Source organism: Meriones unguiculatus, chromosome 2 (assembly GCF_030254825.1).
Source record: "Meriones unguiculatus strain TT.TT164.6M chromosome 2, Bangor_MerUng_6.1, whole genome shotgun sequence".
Lineage (NCBI taxonomy): Eukaryota > Metazoa > Chordata > Mammalia > Rodentia > Muridae > Meriones > Meriones unguiculatus.
The window spans coordinates 85628907-85649444 of record NC_083350.1 but is presented as its reverse complement, the minus strand read 5'-3'; the positions used below and the strand labels follow the sequence as shown (position 1 = coordinate 85649444).

At 41.7% G+C, this 20538-nt stretch overlaps 1 protein-coding gene across 2 annotated transcripts in view; it reads left to right on the top strand.

Moving 5' to 3' along the window:
- The window catches only part of Cmya5 (cardiomyopathy associated 5), an 88317-nt gene that overhangs the window by 27152 nt on the left and 40627 nt on the right, over positions 1–20538 (top strand). For both annotated transcript variants that reach the window (XR_009589949.1, XM_060377788.1), the window contains exon 2: positions 10346–19928. Coding sequence is in view for 1 of the 2 variants with exons in the window: in XM_060377788.1 (XP_060233771.1) it covers positions 10346–19928 (9583 nt within the window). In the remaining variant the exon portion in view is untranslated. The remainder of the gene's footprint in view (positions 1–10345; positions 19929–20538) is intronic.

The following is a 20538-nucleotide window of genomic DNA, read 5'->3' as shown; positions in this document are numbered from 1 at the left end:
TTGATAGTAGAACACATCAGTAATGGAAATGGAGGAAGAATACTGAGGTTAGAAAGATCAAAACATGGAGGGAGGTGGGAGGACAGGAAAGAGGAGGGTAACCAAAACTCAAGGTATGTGAAGAAGCCATACAGAAACCCACTGTTTCATAATCTTCTTAAAAATATAAGAAAAAAGGAATTTGAATGGACACGTTCTCCAAGGATGGATACTGCTCCTCCCAGAAGCCTCTGGTTGTTAAACAAAATCCTAGCATCATGTGTGGGATAGTCCCTGAGTTGCTGATTTAAGAGAGGCTCCAAAGGTACTTCCTGAAACAATATAGGATATTGCCATTGCATTGATAAAAATATGATACACTTTGGCTACAGGTCATAAAAAAATTAAGCTGGAACTGAGCTGAAGGCTTCCATAACAACTAGACTGCATGATCCCAGAAGGTGCAATGCAGGCTCTTAATGGAGAAAAGCCATTAACAGTTCTACATAGCTGTGTACTCTGTGAGCCACGATAATGACCTACCGAGAGAGAGTGCAATAGTGGACTGACCTATGGACACAATCAACTGCTTTCTGATAGGATTTGAGGCCTGTTCTATGGAGGGAACTCATGGCTGGTTTTGTGAGCCTGGTCAAGAGCCTTTGGTTTGGGAGGTCATAGGCTGTAGAGATGAACCTGCTGCTGTTGATGAACAGTCATGTAGTTTACAAATACATTTATACCCATGGATTAACGCTGTGACCAGACTTCTGTCAGAGAAGCTTCTGACTGTAGCAGGTGGCAGGTAATACAAAAGCCCACAACTGGGCAAAGCGCCTAGAAAAAGTGACAGATGTGGTGCTTTTTCACAGCTGAGTCAGCTCTACTACCCACAGAAAGCTCAGACATTGTAGAAAATGGGCCAGAAAAAAATGTAAGAGTTGAGGATGAAGAGATATACAACATAAAAGATGTCTTCTGGACATGGCACAGCCTTGTACTGATGAACTCACCAAAGCTGTGGTTGTCACTACAAGACTTGCACAAGACTAGGCCCATCAGTATTTCACCATGGATGAGGAAAGGACCCCTTAGACACCCCACCCCTCCTAAAGAGACTATTGGCAATTAATGCTAGTTGCAGGAGTGATGCCACTTTCTTCAGTAGTGTATCCACAGATACATTGCCCTAGCCCCACTGAAAAACTTACACCCATGCTTGGGTAGGTAAGCACATCCAAACAGAAGACATGAGAGTGGAGGGGGACTCACTGAGAAGAATACCAGCAGGAAAGGTAAGAGGCTAAGGGCGGGTAATGGATGTGAAAATGACTGAAATTAAACATACAACATAACACTGTCAAGCAACAAAAAAGTGAAAAAAGTATCCACAGAAAACATATAAAACACCATAGAGAGACCACTTTTCCCTATGGGGAGTGGTCACATAGAAATACAAATTAGCTCACTGGGGGAAACTTGGGTATGGAACAGCAGAGCATGCTCAGCCCTTTAAGATCTCCTTCCACAAAGAACAGCGTTTCTTCAGGCCACAGCTAGCCTGTTATAGGAAGGGGGATTTCTATAGTATAGTGATGCTTATGTAATGCTTAAGTTATTTATGGAGCTGAGTGAACAGAAATAAATGAAAAAACAGAACTTTGTCAGAGAACTAGAAACAAAGAAATGGAAATTCTAGAGCTGAAAAGTGTAACAGCACAAAACAATGTTTGATGATTTTAATAAGCAGTTCAGACATGATCAAGTATAGAATTAGCATACTGGGTGAGAAAACAGGTAAACAGCACGCACAGGATATAATGAGAATAATGAGGATAGAATTTATGAAAATTTGGAATATCAGTATAAAAGAGAGATAGATATTGTAGTAAAAGCAGTATTTAAAAGAGAACAGGGCCAAGAATATCTCAGTGATGAGGAAAGGCGTTATTGTACAGATTTGAGAAGCCATATGAAATCTGAGAAATATAGCTAAGCATATGAAAATAGTTTCTGAGAATAAAAGAAGTCCCCAAAGACAACTGGCTGGGGGAGTTCACGTTCTTTACAAAAAAGGAACAATCAAATGACAGCTGGTTTATCCTTTATCCACAGAAACGATGGAAGACAGAGCCATGGAATGATGATTTAAAGTGCTGAAATAAAGTACCTAATAATCTAAAAAAAATCTTCAAGAAGAATGGTATTAAAAGACCTTTTATGAAAAAATAGTTAAGAATTTGTCACCAACACATCAAGAGGCATTCTTCAAGGAGGACAGACCTGATAGAGTATTGGGAATGCAGGAACAAAGGTTCAGTGTGTAGGTAAAGCTAAGTAAATATTGACAGCTTTAAAAAGCAAAAGTAAGCTGATCACGGTGGTGAACATCTGTCATCCCAGCACTCTGGGAGGCAGAGGCAGGCAGATCTCTGTGAGTTCAAGGACAGCCTGGTCTACAAAGCAAGTGCAGGACAGACAGGACTAAACAGAGAAACCTGTCTCAAAAAACCAACAAAACAAAACAGTAATTAATTCTTATGAAACTTAAAAATGTATAGACTTAAAATATATAACTACAGTGGCCTATAAGTTGAAATTAAAGTAATTCATGGTCATGATTACTCCTATTGTTCAAGAAAAAGTGAAAGTATCAATTTATATTAGAAATTAATGAGTCAAGAGTGCATCTTGTAATTTTTAGGATTAGACTGTAAGAACAGTAAAATATGGTATAGCTTCAGACTACTATAATAGATGGGGACATTTAATAATAAAAATATTAGATACAAAATAAAACAAAAAAGGAAAGGGAAAAATCATAGACTAGGCAGGTACAAATAGTAAACAGATAGCAAATTTAGCTTTAAATGTGTTTAAATGAATCAGTGTTTAATTTGAATTATCAGTCCACAGAGGATGACCAAGAAGCCAGTCCTGATGAGACCTGATAGACTATGGTCAGATGGAAGGGGAGGAGGACCCCCTCTATCAGTGGGCTGGGGGAGGGGTATAGGAGAAGAAGAGGGAGGAAGGGTGGAATTGGGAGGGGATGGGGAAGGGGGCTACAGCTGGGATACAAAGTGAACAAACTGTAACTAATAAAAAAATGAAAAAAGAATAGATTTTAAAAATATTTACATATGTTTTCTAAGAGACAAATCTAAACACAAGTGTCTTAGTTGTTTTCCTATTGTGATAAGGCAGCATGACCAAAGGCAACTGATAGAAGGAAGGCATTTATTTATTTGGGGCTCATTGTTCCAGAGGGTGAATCTACGAGCATCTTGTCAGGGAGCATGGCAGCGGGCAGGCACTCATGGCACTGGAGCAGCACTGAGAGCTCACATCTTGAAACACGAGCACTAGACGGAGAGAGCACTGAGAATGGCAGTGGCCTCTGAAACTGTTAAGTCCATCATACACTTCTTCTAACAAAGCCACACCTCCCAACCCTTCCCAAACATTTTCACTAATGAGGAACCAAGTATTCAAACATATGAAATGTGGGGGAATTCAAACCATCACAATAAGGATATAGGACAATTGTAAATTTATAATGCAACAAGATAACCGTGTAAATAGCCAAAATATATCATGTATAGACTTATTAATAATCGAAGCAGGTTCTATTAATATCAGTATTTTGATAGATTATTAGTATCAGTATTTGGTAGATAGGAAAAATAACTCCCTACACATAAAAAGGACATTTTATTAAGATTAAAATTAAATTTCTAGGATGGTACAAGTGCTCTAAGATATTTTTATCTATCAGTACAGTTTCAGAACACATAAATAAAAAGTTAATAGAATTGCAAAGCTTGAAAAAAAATCTTTGCAGCCAGGCATGCTGGTGCACACACCTTAAATTCCATCATTCAGGAGTCAGGGGAAGGAGAAGCTCTCAGTTCAAAGCCATCCTGGTCTATGAATCAAGTTCTAGGACAGCCAGGGCAATACAGAGAAACTTTGCCTCAAAAAAACAAAACAAAACAAAACAAGAAAAAACAACTAACTAAATAAATAAATATCCATGCAATTGTCATAGAACACATTGACATCTCTCTCTAGTATTAGAATAAGCAGACAAAAATATCGCTAAGGGAAAAAGCAGTTTGGTAGCACAACTAGTCAGATTGATTTAGTTGACATGTAAAATGCATTGCTGAAAAGCTGTAGAACATAAGCTCTTTTCATGAACACAAAGACCTTTTAATATGACCATACAGAAATAGAGTAAACTTTCAACAAAGTTAAAAGTATGCCATAATAAAAAAAGAATCATTCAACCGTAATGCAGTCAAACTGGAAAGTATGGATGAAAAGATGACTAGGAAATCATCATATAGTTTAAAATTGTGAAATAGATTTTTATGGAATATATGAACCAAATAAGAAATCGCAAAGAATATTTAAAAACATTTTATGATTAATAATAAATCAAATGCTGCACAAGAACTTCTACATGAAATATCTGAGGCTATACTTAAAGTGATGTACATAACCTTGACTTTACATGTTAGAAAATGAGAAGATTCAGAAATTAATGATATAAGAATTTATCTTAAGAAGTTAGAAAAATTGCCAATTGAATCCAAGAATACTTGAAAAAAAGAGATGACAGTCATACAAAACACCAACAAATTCATAATTTATTTGAAAATATTAATAAATTTTTCCTTCAGCGATGTATTACATATGACAACCAAATCCATCTACTTAGTTGTGTTATTGGTTTGCTTTTATTCATAGTGACCTTTTTGTCCAGTTGCTCTAACACTAGAGAGAAATGTTACAGTCTCTACTTTGTAGGCTTAGATTTTTTACCAAACCTACTTAATTTAGGGTTCTTAAGCACCTTTACCCCCCTTTCAACCTTCCCACAACCTTAGGTAGGAGATTAGTAGGGGAAAGGGCTGTAGACCTCTTTTATCTACTTCCTGCTGATCAGGGTTGATTGGTCATTATAGGATTATCAGACTCATGATACCAGCAGTCCAGTCCAAAGGCAACACAGAGTAACAACATGAAGCAGTAAAAGACCAAAGACTTATTTAGATTGCTCAGAGAAGCTCTCTGCAATGTTTTTCTCTGCAAAGCCAAGTGTCGAAGCAAGAAGATCAGCTCAGTGATGTCAATCCAAAAAATGATGTTTTCCTCTGCCTGAGCCTTTATATATGTCCTCTATTCAGAGTTCTCAGTTGGCCAAAATCATGCCCCTTGCATGAAAAAGCAAAACATCACATGCCCTTTCACAAGCCAATCTGGGCAAAACATCATGTGCTCAAACTTAGTCCCGAAACTTCCACTTTCGTTCTTTGTGCTTCTATTAACATTTGGCATATATATTTATGACGGGAAAAAACTTTACAAGATAAATACCAAGAATGAAAAAATAATGGATGAAAATTTAGGCCTTATAAATACTTAAAAGGTTATTGAGAGACTAGACAATTCCACCCCTCTCCCAAATATTAAGGTTAGTTGAAGTAGATGTAGTTTAAGCAAAACACATTCAAACAGAGGTCTAAATATTTATTTATCTACTGAATAGCTTACTTATTAAAAACTACTATGAGCTGTGCATAGTCCACATGCCAGTTATCCCTGGTGAAACAGGAGGATAACAAGTTGAAAGCCAGTCTGAGTTATACAAAAAGACTCTTTCTAAAACCCAAAACAAATAAATAATCAAATAAACACCTTACCATGAAGAAAAAACTCCAGAACTGAAAGATTTCTACCAAATACTTGAGGAAGAAATAATGCAGCAAATTCCTCCAGATAATAATACAGGGACTAATTCTCAACTTGCTTTATGAAGCAATGTAATTTTTATATGAAAATTAAAAACACCCACTATAAGCAAGGATATTACAGTTCAGTATTATTCTTCAAAAAATCAAAATTCCTGAACATGTAGTAGAACCAAATCCAGCATGATATAAAAAGCTTAATATCATACTCATTTTGAGTATAATTCAGAAATTCAAAGTTGGTTTTATTGGTCACTGTAATTCATATGAACAAGATAAAAAAGGAAATACAATCATGTCTCTAGTCACATAGAAACTGTTTTAATAAAATTGACATTAATTCATGATGTTTATAATGGTCTTAGCAAATACAATAAAAACCTTCCTTAATTAGATAAAGGCAGTCCTACAGAGGAGCCTTCTGAGCTCTTAGCCTATTGTTCTCTTGGTCTGACTCACACCTGTTGAATCTTTCTCTTGTCCAACTCGGAAGGGAGTCCACCCCACACCTTTACCTAAATCTGCATGGGAAGCTAAGAGATGATTCGATGGGAGAACAAACGAGGTGATCTGTGTAGCCAGTACCTGGAGTTCTGTCAAGCAGGTGATAGTGGAATGCAAAGACTTGTGTTGCACAATGAGAAACAGCCCTGGGACATTTCTGAGCCCTTTGAGGACAATTTCTCTTCTGTTAACACAGTTATTTCTTTAGATGGACTATAATATAGATTTTTGGCTAAGACAGTCATTTTCTGCTGCTGTTTGTGGTTGATTGAATAAGAATGGCCCCTGTAGGCTCACAGATTTGAAAGCTAGGTCACCAGGGAATGGCACAATTTGAAAAGATTTGGAAGTGTGGCCTTATTGGAGGTGTGTCACTGAGGGTGGGCTTTGAGGTTTTGACAGCCCAAGTCAGGCCCAGTGTCTGTCTTCCTGCTTCCTGTGATCTGGATGCACAACTCTCAGCTACTTCTCCAGTACCATGTCTGCTTGCACACTGCCTCATTCCCACCAGGACGACGACGGACTAACTCTCCAAAACTGTAAGCCAGCCCCAATTAAATGTTTTCTTTTGGAAGACTTGCCATGGCCATGCTATCTTTTCACAGCAGTAGAACACTGAATGAGACACTGCTGGTAATCAGCTTAGTCTCTCAGTGCGCCAGGCAACTTGTTCCTATGTGCTGCTTCCACATCCCATGCCCTTTCCTGGAATAAGCTCTAACATATTCATAGCTCCTCATTTTCTCATCCATTCCCAAACTCCCATGTCTTCCATAAACCCACACAAGCATCTTTCTTTTGTGAAACCTCTCCCTGGTCCTCATTGGCCCTTTCCCCTCTCCCCTGATAGCATGTCACAATCTATTAAGAGTTTCTTGAGGAAAGTCCTGTGTTGGACATGTAAGCTCATGGTATGCCCAGTGCCCTGGGTTTGATCTCTACAGTTGGGGTAGAATGTGGGGTGAGAACCTATGCATTTGTATTTATATTTTTTACTATCTAACTTAATTAAAGTTTATTATATGCCAAAATAATTAGTAAATGTATACACGAGTGATTGATTAGCTGAATCTATCTCAGCAGGGCTCTGTGTTTTTTATTACTACCTTTTGGGTGCTCTGTTCAGTACTCCTGAACTCATTCTAGCTAGTAATGAAACTGTCTCTGCTTGAGCACACTGAATTTACAATCAATAATGAACTCTAAATTGAATTTCTAATTGCTTTTATAATGCTGCTGCACTCACAGCCATTCCCAATACTGACTCCTAACTTTGCGGCATAACTTTCTTTCTTTCTTTTTTTAATTCCATCATATTTCTGCTGAGTGACATGACATGAAAGAAAGAGTAGCATGAGTTGAACATTTGGAGGAATAGCCTTAATTAGATATGTTAAAGAGCCTGAAAACATAAGATTCGGTCTAGGACCAAAATTAATTCCTAATTAAGTTTAATGGCTTAATACCAAAAACAAGTAAAGGACAGAAAAGTTGCCAGGAAAATGGAAGAATAGATTCTTCCCACTTCTTCCCAGTCTTTTTTACCCTGGACACCTGCAGAACTTCCTGCTATTTGTTGGAGACTGGAGCTAACGCCTCACTGTGCTAGGCACTGAGGAGGGAAAGGCTGAGCACGCCCATGCCCCCTGCAATAGACTTCCGGGCAATGTTGAAAGTTTGGTAAAAGGAGTTGAGTACACATGCAGGCCCTTACAGCCTTGGTCCTCAGTGAAATCCAGTGTATCAGGAAGGGGGTAAGGCAAGCAAGACTGTAAACTTGCTGTGTTAAGTTTTAGAGGTAGATCTGTTCAGGCAAGGGCTTCACAACTCTGTGTGTATTGAAGCAGCCCAGAGCTTTAAAACCACAAACACACACACACACACACACACACACACACACACACACACACACACGGCAACATCCAGAGTCTGTCCTTACTCACAGTAAAATCAGTGTCTGTGCAGAGAGAAGTGGGTGGTGGCAGAGAGAGACGTGGTGGTAATAGTACTCCTGAAGACTCCTACAGATGTTTCTAAAGTACTCCAGAGTTTAGACCCAGGCATCAAAGCAGAGACAAATGGTTTCTTAAAAGTCAATAGGGCCTGAAATATGTCTTTCTTTCTTTTTTTTTTTTAAAGTGCTTTACTTTAATATTTACACTCAACAATGGTTGTATAATTTTATTTCTTTTGTTGTAGAAGAGGATAATAGGCCAATCAGCATTTTGGAATTATTTCAAATTATAGATACATTCCTGGGAGAAAAAAACTCCTGTCTAAATCTCCAGCTCATAGTGCTTATGAATATACAACACAGCTGCTGAAATCAGCCAGGAATAGTCAAAGCAGAAGTCTTAAATGCAAGTCTTGATGATAGATAAAATGTAGATATGCACAGGGGGTGGAAGAATGGTGGAGGAGAAGCAGCTCAAAGGGGGGAACAGCAAACAAAAAGGAGAAGAGGGAAATCCTACAGAACAGCCACAGAGCCTGATGATGGGCCTGATGGCAGGGCACGGGCGGCCTGAGCTGGTCTTCTTGGAGGGCATATGGAAGCAGGCCAAGCATACAGCCCTTCCAAATGTATGTACCACAGAAAACAACTTTGTCCAGGTTTCTTTAGTTTCAAGTTCAAGGACTTCATGGAAAACCTGACTGCAAATAACATTTATTGAGCACCAACTATACACCAGGCATGTTTTCTTAGCATTCTGTTTATGTATTAACTAATCCTTATATCGCCTCCATAATGTATCCTTATTCTACAGATGATGAAAGCGAGGTGGCAACTGAGTTTCCATGAAATATTTACTATATAGAGAATTAGATACACTAACGGTGCGACCACGCACTAACCAAACATTGGTTAGTGACGTAATTATCCTGTGAGCATCATAGCATGTGCTTGCAGCAGATGGTGCAGGCCAACACTTTCTGTGGCCTCTAGATGCAACTAAGAGCTGAGGTCCAGAAGACACAGCTGCTGGCATGCCATGCCATGCAGATGGTCTTCCATAAAGTTTTCTTTATGGTTCTGAGAACCAAACCCACAATCTTTCATTTGCTAGACAAATGCTGTTTTTTGTTGTTATTGTTGTTGTTGTCATTGTTTGTTTTTTGTTTTTTAAGTTAGAAATACATTCCAAATTAAAGATTATGTAGCATAAACTATAACAAAGCTTAATAATGATCAAGCATTTTATACCTTTTGTTTGTGTTATGCTTTTATGCAACTGGAAATGGAGTAGGTTTTTTTTTTTCCTAGTATCATCACAAATATGTAAGTAATTCATTGAGCTATGATGTTGTGATGGCTACAGTGACATTAGGCCAAAGGAAGTCCCCAGTTCCGTTCTCATCTCCTAGGACCATGGCTATTTATGTGGTGTACAGTCAAGCAAATATCATTCTGTGGTACATGATTGTTGCTATAATAATCATGTAAGAGGAGTAGGAGGCAAGTACTTGAAAATAAAACCAGATAGGGAAAATAAAATCAGGAAAGGGAAAGATGCATGCCTTGAGCTAGAGCCTGATTTGAGCAATAGTGGCTCTGACAGAGTTTCCCAAGGATTTTGATCTTCCTATTTTGTGAGCATGAAGAATGTATTGAGATTTGTTTTGATGAGGAATGTAATAATAAAATGCTTGATAAAGCCAGTCTGGAAAGAAAATAGGAGCTGCGATTTGGCAAATAAAAGAGGCAAATGTCAAACCCCTGGCCAGTTAGAGAACAGATGGTGTGGGTGGTCCAAAGCCAGGTTTGGTGGCAACTGTGGGAGCAAAGAGCACAGATGTCAGCATCACAGTGAGGGTCCTGCTACATGAAGGGAGCATGAAGGGAGAACCAGGAGAGAAACCTGGAAGAGGGAAGGTGCGAAAATCAACCTCAGCTTTCCTTTTAGCTTAAGGGCTGTTGAGTCATTGCGGCCTGAAATATGTTGCTATATTGCATATCCTGAGTTTAATTGATTTAGCCCTATGTTATATTAACCCCTATATTAGAGGTAAATGGCAATATTGATTTCTATATTTTATATTTATTCTAATAATTACTATAAACATTATTTTATTAATATAATTACCAACATTATTAACTATAGGTTCTCAGATGAGGATGAAGAGGGCAAGACCAAGCAGGAGTATATCATCTCTGACCCATCCTTTTCTATGGTGACAGTCCAACGGGAGGACAGCGGAATAACCTGGGAGACCAATTCAAGTGGATCTTCTACTCCTTGGGCTTCAGAAGAAAGTCAGACTTCTGGTATATGTAGTTTGGAAGGGTCAGCTCTGAATTCTCCTCCAGGAAATGTTTCCTTTATTGTGGATGAAGTTAAAACAAAACGAAAAAGAACCCAGAAGTCTAAGCATGGCTCATTGCGTCGGAAAAGCAGCAAGAAAAGAAATTCTCTGGAATCGCAAAATGTTCTGGCAAACGAAGAAGATGGTCCTTTAATTTCAGGAAGTCCAATGCTAAATTCTGAGAAAGAGAAGTCATCTATTGGCACTTACGATAAAACAAAACGGAAGAAGACTACATCAAATACACCTCCCATCACAGGGGCAATCTACAAAGAGCACAAGCCATTAGTGTTGAGGCCAGTCTACATAGGAACGGTGCAATACAAAATTAAGATGTTCAATTCAGTTAAAGAAGAATTAATTCCTCTACAATTTTATGGGACATTGCCGAAAGGTTATGTAATTAAGGAAATACATTATAGGAAAGGGAAAGATGCATCCCTTAGTCTAGAGCCAGATTTGAGCAATAGTGGCACTAACAGAATTTCCCAAAGAACTAAATTAGTAGCCCAGAGCCCTGAGGCTGATGTGGCAGGAGACCTTGCTCCACCCTGGAGAGACGCTCTCTCTAAAGGATCAAAGTCCATGACCTCATTATTTAGTCATGAAGAGCAAAAGAAAACGTATGTTGATTCCTCCTTAAATGCCACACCTGCAACTGAACACACATTTTCCTTTTATTCCAAAAATGACACAGCAGTTCAAGAAGAACATCTCAGACCTCCACAGACACTGTCACAACAACCAGTGGATGGATCAAAGACCCGTAGAACAGAGCCACCCAGCACTCTGGCAACCATGGTCTTCGAAAGAGCAAAGGAAGAAGTGGAACCAGATTCACAAGGAATGGAAAATTTAAAGGATGATGTAAATCAGGAAGGCATGGTTTCTGTCAATCATTCCATGCCATGGGAGGAAGAGTCTTTGGAAACAGGACCACTAAGACTGGCACCATCCATCCAAGAAAGGTTTGAGCCACACATGGAAGGATTAGAGCCGACTTCAATAGAAAGGATAGGCCCAGCATCTGCACACCAGACCTCGCCTGAGCCCACACCCCACAGAGAGGAGGAACACGTGCTGGAGCCACTCGTGGCCCTTGCATCTCAAGAAGTAGAGAAGGAAGTGGAAACTTCCCTGCCAATCTCGGACACTGCTGAGCCTGAAGATTCTAGTCTAGAAGATGAGATCATAGAACTTGATTATCCAGAAAGTTCATTAGTTTCTGAGAGGCCTTCCCCATCACCTTTGTCCCCTGAAGTGAAACACAGAGAACAGTCCATTCTATCATCACAGATGACATTTACACCTGAATATACCACTTTGTCTGAGGAAGAAAGAGAGGAAATTGAGTCTGTTTCTACTGATTCTGCTTTTGTATCTGAGTATGCAGTCCTACAGGATTTGAAAAATGAACCAGAGAAGCAAGAAGCCAAAGAAGTTTCTCGACTGGATGTGAAGTCCAGCTCTGAACCTGCAGTCTTTTCAGAGGAAGACGAGGAACATGAGTCTTATTCTCCAGCTGTGGCCTCTGTATCTGAACACACTCTCTCTCCACTCATCACAGAGAAGACACCAACATCCCAATCCCCACTCTTTTCAACAATTTCACCAGACCATCTGGTGCTGTCTAGAGATGAGGCCTCAGAGAGCATGTGCCACACACCAGATTCCATATCTGCTTCTGAATATTCTGTTCCAGTGCTTGCTGCCCAAGAGTTGCTGGTAAGAACAGGTGACCGTAAGCCCCCATTAAAGTCCCAACATGTTTCAAAGTCCATGATTCAGACAGAAGAAGAGAAGGAAGCCATTGGGCCACATCCCACAGCTGTGGACACTACTGGATACCCTCATTCACCATCGCCATCTGAGAAGGCTTCTGAACCCCTGTCTGCCATGCTGAGACATGCCGTTGAAGATCTAGAGGATGAGGATATAGAAAGTGAAAGTTTCATATCATCTTCAAAACTGACAATTAAACCCTTAATTCCACAAAATACAACACAGGTATCCCCCCAAAAAACAATAGACGACATGCCCCATTTTGAACCAAAGGGCATTTTTGAGCCCAGGACTCTGCTAGAGGCAGAAAAGGAAGTGGTTGGGCCATCTTCATTGGATGTGGTCTCTGCTTTGGCATGTTCTCTCCCACCGTGTGCCACTGAGACCCTTTCTGAATGCCAGGCCCCACTTCCTTCAGCGTCCTCCTCTGAGCATGTGGTACTATCAGAAGAAGGGAGAATAGAAAGCCAGCAGGGTGCAATCTCTTCCACACCTGCTTCTGAACTCTCAGGGCCAACACTGTCTGCAATACCAGAGTCCCAGGAGGAAGTGCTTGTCCACACATCCTCCCTGCTCCTAAAGGGTGCCTCCTCACCTACAAAGCTACCAGAGCAAGAGCAGGAAGAGGAAGACATTGGGCCCATTTCCCCTGATTCTGCATTTGTGTCAGAATTCTCATTCTCACCCTATCCAATGCAGGAAGTAGAGAAAAGGGAGCTGGGGCTTGATTCACCACTGTGTTTAACATCACCATCTGAGCACACTATTTTGTCTGATGAGGACACTGAAGAGGCTGGGCTCTTTTCTCCAGATTCAGCATCACAGGTTTCAATCCCACCATACAGAATCCCAGAAATAGAGCAAAGCGAAGTCAAGCCACATGCGTTACTAACTATGAGGTCTGCTCCAGAACATGCCTACTTCTCAGAGGCAGATGAAGAAGAGATTGGATCCTCAGCCAGCACACCTGTGCCTGAGCATTTTGAGCCATCACAGGAGCAAAAAGCTGAGCCTTTTGCTTTCATGCCTGTATCTGAAGACCTGAGCCTGCCACCTTCAGCAGATAAAATAGGCCAAGCAGAAATTATGCCAGCTGCTTCAACAATCTCAACCTCTGTATCTGAATATCTTATTCTGGCACAGCAATGCAAAACTCAAGCATCTTGGGAGCCTGAGGCTGAAGGTTTGGTACCACCACTGTTAACCAGTGGGTGGGAGAAGGGAGATGGTAAGAGCAGCTCGCCAGCAGCTACAATGGCGGCTTCTTCACCTGTGCTCTCATCAGTGGAAAAGGAAGAAACCAGACCTGTTTTGCTCACATCTCAGTCCTCAGTTTCACCTGAGCCGGCCTGTGTACTTAAAACAAAGCAGGAACCCAAAGTGTCACTCACTGTAACACGTGCAGAAGAACAGATGGCTCTGCCCAAAGTCAGAAGGGAAGAAACTGTGACGGATTCTCGAGCATCACAGGATCAGACACGAGAGCCGCAGCCCCCAAATGTTCCAGGGTCTGAGATGAAGTACTCAGTTTTGTCTGACTTGGTAGATGAGCCAAAGGCGGATGTCGAACCCAATTTAGCTCCAACTGTGACTTCTGAACTAGAACAGAGAGCATTGTCAAAGAATGAGCCCAAAGTGAAAAAACCATATTCACCTCCAGAGGAAACATCTATTTCTGGACATAAGGTTTTATCTGCAGTGAAGATGGAAGTGAAACACAATTCCAAAATAGCCAGGGAACTTCCTGCAGCTTCATCTGGAATAGAAAAGGAAGTTGAACACCATCCACCCACACCACCGGCATTTCCAGCTTTGTCGGAAGACATGAAGAAAGAAACTGAAGCCAGCTTTTCTTCCACCACAGTGCCAGTAACTAAGCTTGATTCAAGTTTAACTGAATCAGGCAGAGATGAAATCCTAACAAATTCATCTCTTGCCAGCCCTGTGGGACAGCCAGGGTTAAGGCAAGTAGGGAAGAGTGAATTAGAAAGGGGTTTGGCACTGCTTATCACATCTATAGCCGAGCACTCTGCTCTTACAGGGGAGGAGATGAGACCAATTAAAGGTGCTGCTGGTGACACTGACAGCTTTTCATCAGGAGGTTCAGCTTGGCCAGAGGCAGAGAAGGAAATGAAGTTAGATTCATCTCCGAATCCATCATCTCTATCAGAGTGTTCCATTTGGTCAAAAGCAGAAACTGAAGGAATTAAACCCCAGTTGCCAATATCCAAAGTACCAGCCAATGTGTCTGAGGAAGCCAGGGTAGAAGACACCCAAGGCCTTTCATTCTCTACAGTTCTTGGTTCTGAACACTCCATTTCATCACAGAAAAAGAACTTGGTGTCTGTGTCAGAGGTGTTAAGGCTGGAACCCAAACTTCCCATCAACTCAGGTAGTGAGATAGAGAAAGAAGAAAGCAAGCTTCCTCCCTCACAAGCGTCACCTGCTCACGAACACACAGTTCCAAATGACAAGCCCGAGGAGAAAACAAGGTCTCCTGAGCCTGAAAATTTAGCATCAGATGATTTGGCCCTCAGGGATGAGATGAACAAAGAAGCAGAAGAGACATCTCCTCCAGTTCTGGGAGGCTTCCTGTCAGGAAAGAGAGTGCTCATAAAGCTCTCCCCAGAGCCTAAGAAACACAAACAGTTGTCAGAAGTACCAGCTGCTGGGTCAGAACTCACTGATAGTACAGATAGAGATGGATCCTTAGGTATAGAACCAGTAAAACCCATTATAATGGAACCAGGGCCTTCTGTTTTAGGAAAGGGCCCCACTGAGCTTAGGAGCACAGGCAGAGAGCAAGAAGAAAACAGGGAGCTTCCTGTGCTTGCTACATCTCCAGTAGAGACTATAGAGGAAAAAAAGCCTGGGAAGACCCTTTGTAAGGTTCGAGCTGTTAAAGTGCCTGATGTGAGCAGCTTCTTTGAGGATAAGCCAGATCTGGGTGTTAAACAATTCTCAGATAGGAAAGAGAATTTGGAGCAGTCAAAACCATTTATGACAACTGAGCCTGCCAATGTTACAGGAACAACATCGAAGGAGACTCTCGTTTCTCTGGAGGATAACACCTGTATGCTGGAAAAGCCAGATGGCTTGGCCAATCAGCGTGAAGACAGAAAACCAGGCTCTGGGCAGCTGGAGTTCTCTGATAGCAATAATCTGATGACAGGGAAACCTGAGGCCGCTCCATTGGATACTGATCACACATCTGGAATCAGAAAACAGGTTCTACCACAAGCTGTGAAAGAACTCCATTTGCCATTTCAAGAGCAAGTATCTGTTTCTCATGTATCTACTGGCAAGGTAGAAGTGTTATCCACTGAGACGTACCTTTCTGAAGAAATAAAGGTGGTTCCTGTTGGAAAGGTGGAGGGAGGCCATGCAGAGGAGAGATGGATCAGTTTTTTCACAGAGAGTGAGAATTCAGTATCAGAGAAAACAAATGCAGAATTTCCCAGGCCTTGCAAAGATGTCCAGGAGGAAATCACACTACCTCTTGAAAGAACTCTCCAGAAATCAGAGTCTAGCCTATCAGTGGAACAGGTAAAGGCAGAAATGACCCCCATTTCTGCCAAAGCACCATATTTCCTGACTGGAGTTGTAGAACCTACACTGGGTGGAGACCAAGAAGCAAGCCTGGCAGGAGTGTCTGGTGAGAAGCCATTTCAAGAACTCAAACAGGTTCAGTCAAAAACAATAGATGATGTTGATGAAGGGAGAACACCAGCCCCTGAAGTGGCAGCATCCACCCAAGGTGAATCTGTCCTTGCAATCAGAGCAGATGTCAGGCTTCAACCCCCAGAGACACCAGAGGGGAAACAGGAGCCACCTGAGAGGCCATTGGTGGCTGAACAAAGCCCTCCTGCAGAGAAGGGGAAGAAAGGAATTTCATCTTTCAAATCATGGATGTCTAGTTTATTGTTTGGATCAAGTACTCCAGACAATAAAGTCACTGACGAAGATTTAGAAACCCAGCCAAGTCCCTCTGTAGAGAAAGCAGCAACTGCTATAGACACTAAAGTTGCAGTTCCTGCCGAGGTCAATGCGGCTGAGAAGCCAGCTGTTCATTCGTTACCCAAGGTCACAGTTAAACTGGCTGAGGAACCCAAGGATGTTTCACTTAAATCCAGCAAAAATCAAGATCTTAAAGAAAAACTCACATCTTTATCAAATGAAGAAGTTTCAAACCAGCCTAAATCAAACTCTGAAAATTATGTTAAGAAAGAACTTGCAGACTATTCAGAGGGAATGGATGTAAGCTTAGGTACTTCAGGTGGTGACGAACATCTTGGAATTCAGACTTGTTCCCCTACGGGTGAGAAACTGGTTACAAAAGAATCCCAAAGCATTGTTCCCCTTCATGTTACTGAGAGCCAAACACACCAGAAGCCACAAATATCTCCTCCATCTATGTGGACTATTTCTACTCTTAAGGAAGAGCCAAGTAGTGATCACAAAGGACCATGGCTCTTGCCATCTGACATAGATAAAATGCCACAACAACCAAAGTCAGCTCTATCTGACTTCACAAGGACAAAGGAATCAGAGAAGCCAGCACCAGTGATTTTGCCCGTGGATTCAAAAGGCAGCCTAATTGATCTTGGTGAAGACAGACTAAGACAAGAAATGCCAAAACCTGCTTCTTGGAAATTTTGTGAAGAGGAGGTGAAATGCCCAGTGGAGGAGGATAGCTGCTGGGAAACTAGATCATTTTCCTTGGCAGAGAAGACGATGCTGGCAGGGAAGCGAGAAATCATGGCTCCCTTGGAACTTAGGGAAAATAAAGCGGTAGGAAAGTTGCAAATGACGCCGGAATCTCGACCTTTTAAATTGGAAGAATCAAAAGCTGCTGAGAGACAGGAACCTCACATCTCTCCAAGTGAAGAGCTCATGGAAAAACCCAGTGAGGCTCTTGCTTCAGAGGAGAGGAGAGAAAAGGAAGAGCAGGCACGGGTGTACTCAGAAGGCAAGAAGCAGGGACACCGCCCCTACTCTCCAACTGCAGCCATGCCGATGCCTGGAGCATCAGCTGTCTCTGTGGATAAGGCCCAGCCTCCTTCTTCACTGGTTAAACAACCACCAGTTACTGAAAAATCCGAACACATATTCGTAGAGGTATACCCAGAAATTAGGGAAAGAAAGGCAGCAGAAACCCAACCATATCTCCAGAAAGAAAATAAAATGTTAGTAGAGGAAATCAAGGCTTCCCTTGTGGAGCTGCCCCATGGAGAAGAAATGGATGGCCATTCTACCCCGGAAGGAAACCTGGAGTTGGAGAAGTCAAATGAGAGTAGAGTAGGTCTCAAAGAGGAAAGGAGGCAGTTCATAATGCCTGAGTTGTCCCTTGGTGCTTCAGTGGCTGCTGCAGAGGGAAGTATGCAGGCAAGACCTCTATCTAAGGATGCCGAAAGGACACCAGAGCACATGACTGGTGAAACAGAGCATATAGGAACACCGTTGACTCAGCTGTCACCTGTAGAACCACAGACTTCTCTAGAAAACACAATGAAAAAACAAGAAACATGGTCAGAGAGGCCTACAGTCCACACTATCCAGACATCTAAAGATCACCCAGCTGAGATGGCGAAACAGTCAGTTCTCATTTCAAAGCGTCACTTAGAAGCTGTGGAGGACATACACAGAAATGAACCATTCTCTTCAGCAGCAAGCAACTATACTCAGTTTATGCTTAGCTCATTAGCAGTCCGTGCTGATGGAATGACTCCTATGGGAGGCACACCCCAGGAGCCTGACAACAACTCTGTGAAAGATGAAGAATTTGCAGTAACCAGCAAGCCGGCCGGACTTTCCGAAGACCAGAAGAGTGCCTTTAGCATCATTTCTGAAGGCTGTGAGATATTGAATATCCATGCTCCAGCCTTCATCCCTTCAGTAGATCAGGAAGAAAGTAAGCAAATGCAAGATAAGTTACAGTATTTGGAAGAAAAAGCCTCCTTTAAACGCATACCCCTGCATGATGAGAGGGAGGAAGCTGCTTCCTGTAAAACACGGAGGAGCAAGTTAGAAGATTCTGATAGGAAAATCACATCACTGACAGAAAATGAACCAAAAGAGACTCATGAGACAAAGGAGGAGATAGCCACAGGCACAGAAGTGAGTGATTTCACTCCTCTTCAACCCACAGTTTCCAGCGAAGAGGATTATTTTGAAAAATATACTTTGATTGATTACAACCTGAGCCTAGAATCAGAAAAACAGAAATTAACTGTTGAGGGATTCTCAAAGGTAGCCACAGAAGCAGTGGTTTCTCTCCCAGCAAGTTCAGATGAGTGCACCCTAGAACATGAATATGACTCAGGACAGTCAGATGAAAGCTTTTATGGGCTAGAAAAGAATGGCAGCACATTTTCTCATGCAGAGATGCAAAAGTCTTTGGTTATCAAAAAACCAGATGATAGAAATGCTTCAAAGGGCGTCAGTAGGGATGGGGACTGCAGGTCACCCGGGATGTCTTTATTTGATGTAGAGGAAGGAGTTCTGTCAAGAAGCCAGATGGTTCCCACTACCACCACAGGTGTGAACCCCGAGCTGCTAGAGGAGCCGCCTGCACTCCCATTCTTATATAAGGATCTGTATGAAGAGACACTTAGGGGGGGAAATGAAGGGGAAACAGCTTCTGAAGTAGACAATGTGGAGTCTGAGGCAGCATTTCCAAGGAGGAATTCTGACACTGATGATGGAACAGGTATGTATTTTGAGAAGTACATACTCAAAGATGACATTCTTCATGATGAACCTATAACCCAAGAGGATAAAGGCCAACACCTGGAAGGGATGCCAGTGGGTGAAGATGATTCACATCAACAGAGAGTTGTGGAAAGAGAAATTGGGAGAAAGCCAGAAACTAGTGTTTGGGAGAAGAATCTGGAAGAGGAACACAAGGCTGTTTACAGGGGAAGAGAATCCATAGGCCACATGGAGACCCTTGACAAGGTACAGAAAAAAACTCCCATTACAGAGCAAGTCACAATGGTCACCCAGAAGATGAGCTATGCAGTTCCATTTGAAGACACCCGCTGTGTTCTGGAGAGTGTAGATGAGCCAAGCAGCCAGGGTAACGAAGCAGGAAGTGAAAGTCCAGAGGGCAATCTGAATGTCCCAGTACAAGTGTCTTTCCCAGAGGAAGAATTGGCAGCCACTTATGCCCCTGAAATATTGCAAGAAAAGCTGGTCCCATCTGTGCCACATGAAGAGAGACTCCACAATGTCCCTGTACAGGATGAGTATGAGTTTGTTAACTCTCTGAATCATGAAACGGTCAGTCAAGGCATCTTACCAGAAGAGCTGTATTCAGAATCCACACCCGAAGGTGTGCTATCTCAAGGAACAGAAACCTTTGAGCACATCAGGGAACAAGATTTCGTAAGTGAGGGAGAACTGAGTATGTCCATTGCATGGGGAGAGGTCGACAGGACAGAAGAGCAGTCGGCATCAGAATTGGTTACAGCTAAGACACAACAGGTTGACTCTTACTGCTACACCTGCAAAAGCCCAGTCTCTGACGTGGACAGGGTGCTGGGCGTTCACAAAGACCACGAGCTCTCAGCACTTGATACAGCTGTAGCCACTGTGAAGGTAAGCCAACTCTGCACACAAGTAATGCACATAAGTTACATTGAGTTTGCTTTCACGTTTTCTTCAAAGTGACCGATAGTTGACATTCATTTTTAGCAGAAGAGTCTGAGAGAAGTATCCCTGAGAATTTAGTCAAGACTATCTTATCTATTGTTTTGACAGGTATATTATATGTCAGAGCATTTCTGGGCCCTCAGGATACCAAGAAATACTGTGAGGTCATTGCTACTGAGCAGCTTGCTATCTTATAGCAGACCCTTAATGTTATAAAAAAATTAAATGTTTCTAACCTCAATGATTAGACATTTGCACACAAAGTAACTTACTTTTTGTCATCAATAATATTATCCTTTAAAATAAGCATCTACTGCATAGACAGATTCTACTCTATATGTTAAAAATGCTTGAAACAGTAAGATTTTAATTTTGATTCTCATTATATCCCACCTCCTCAGAGATGCTGTTGAGAAGCACAGAGTCTTTGAGCACCCATCTACCTCCCAATCACCTTCTGTTTTTACACCTCTGGTCTACACAGATCAGCCAGAAGAAATTTAGAAGTAGCAAATAACAAAATAACAAAACTTGAGCACTCTCTCTGGGCCAGGCT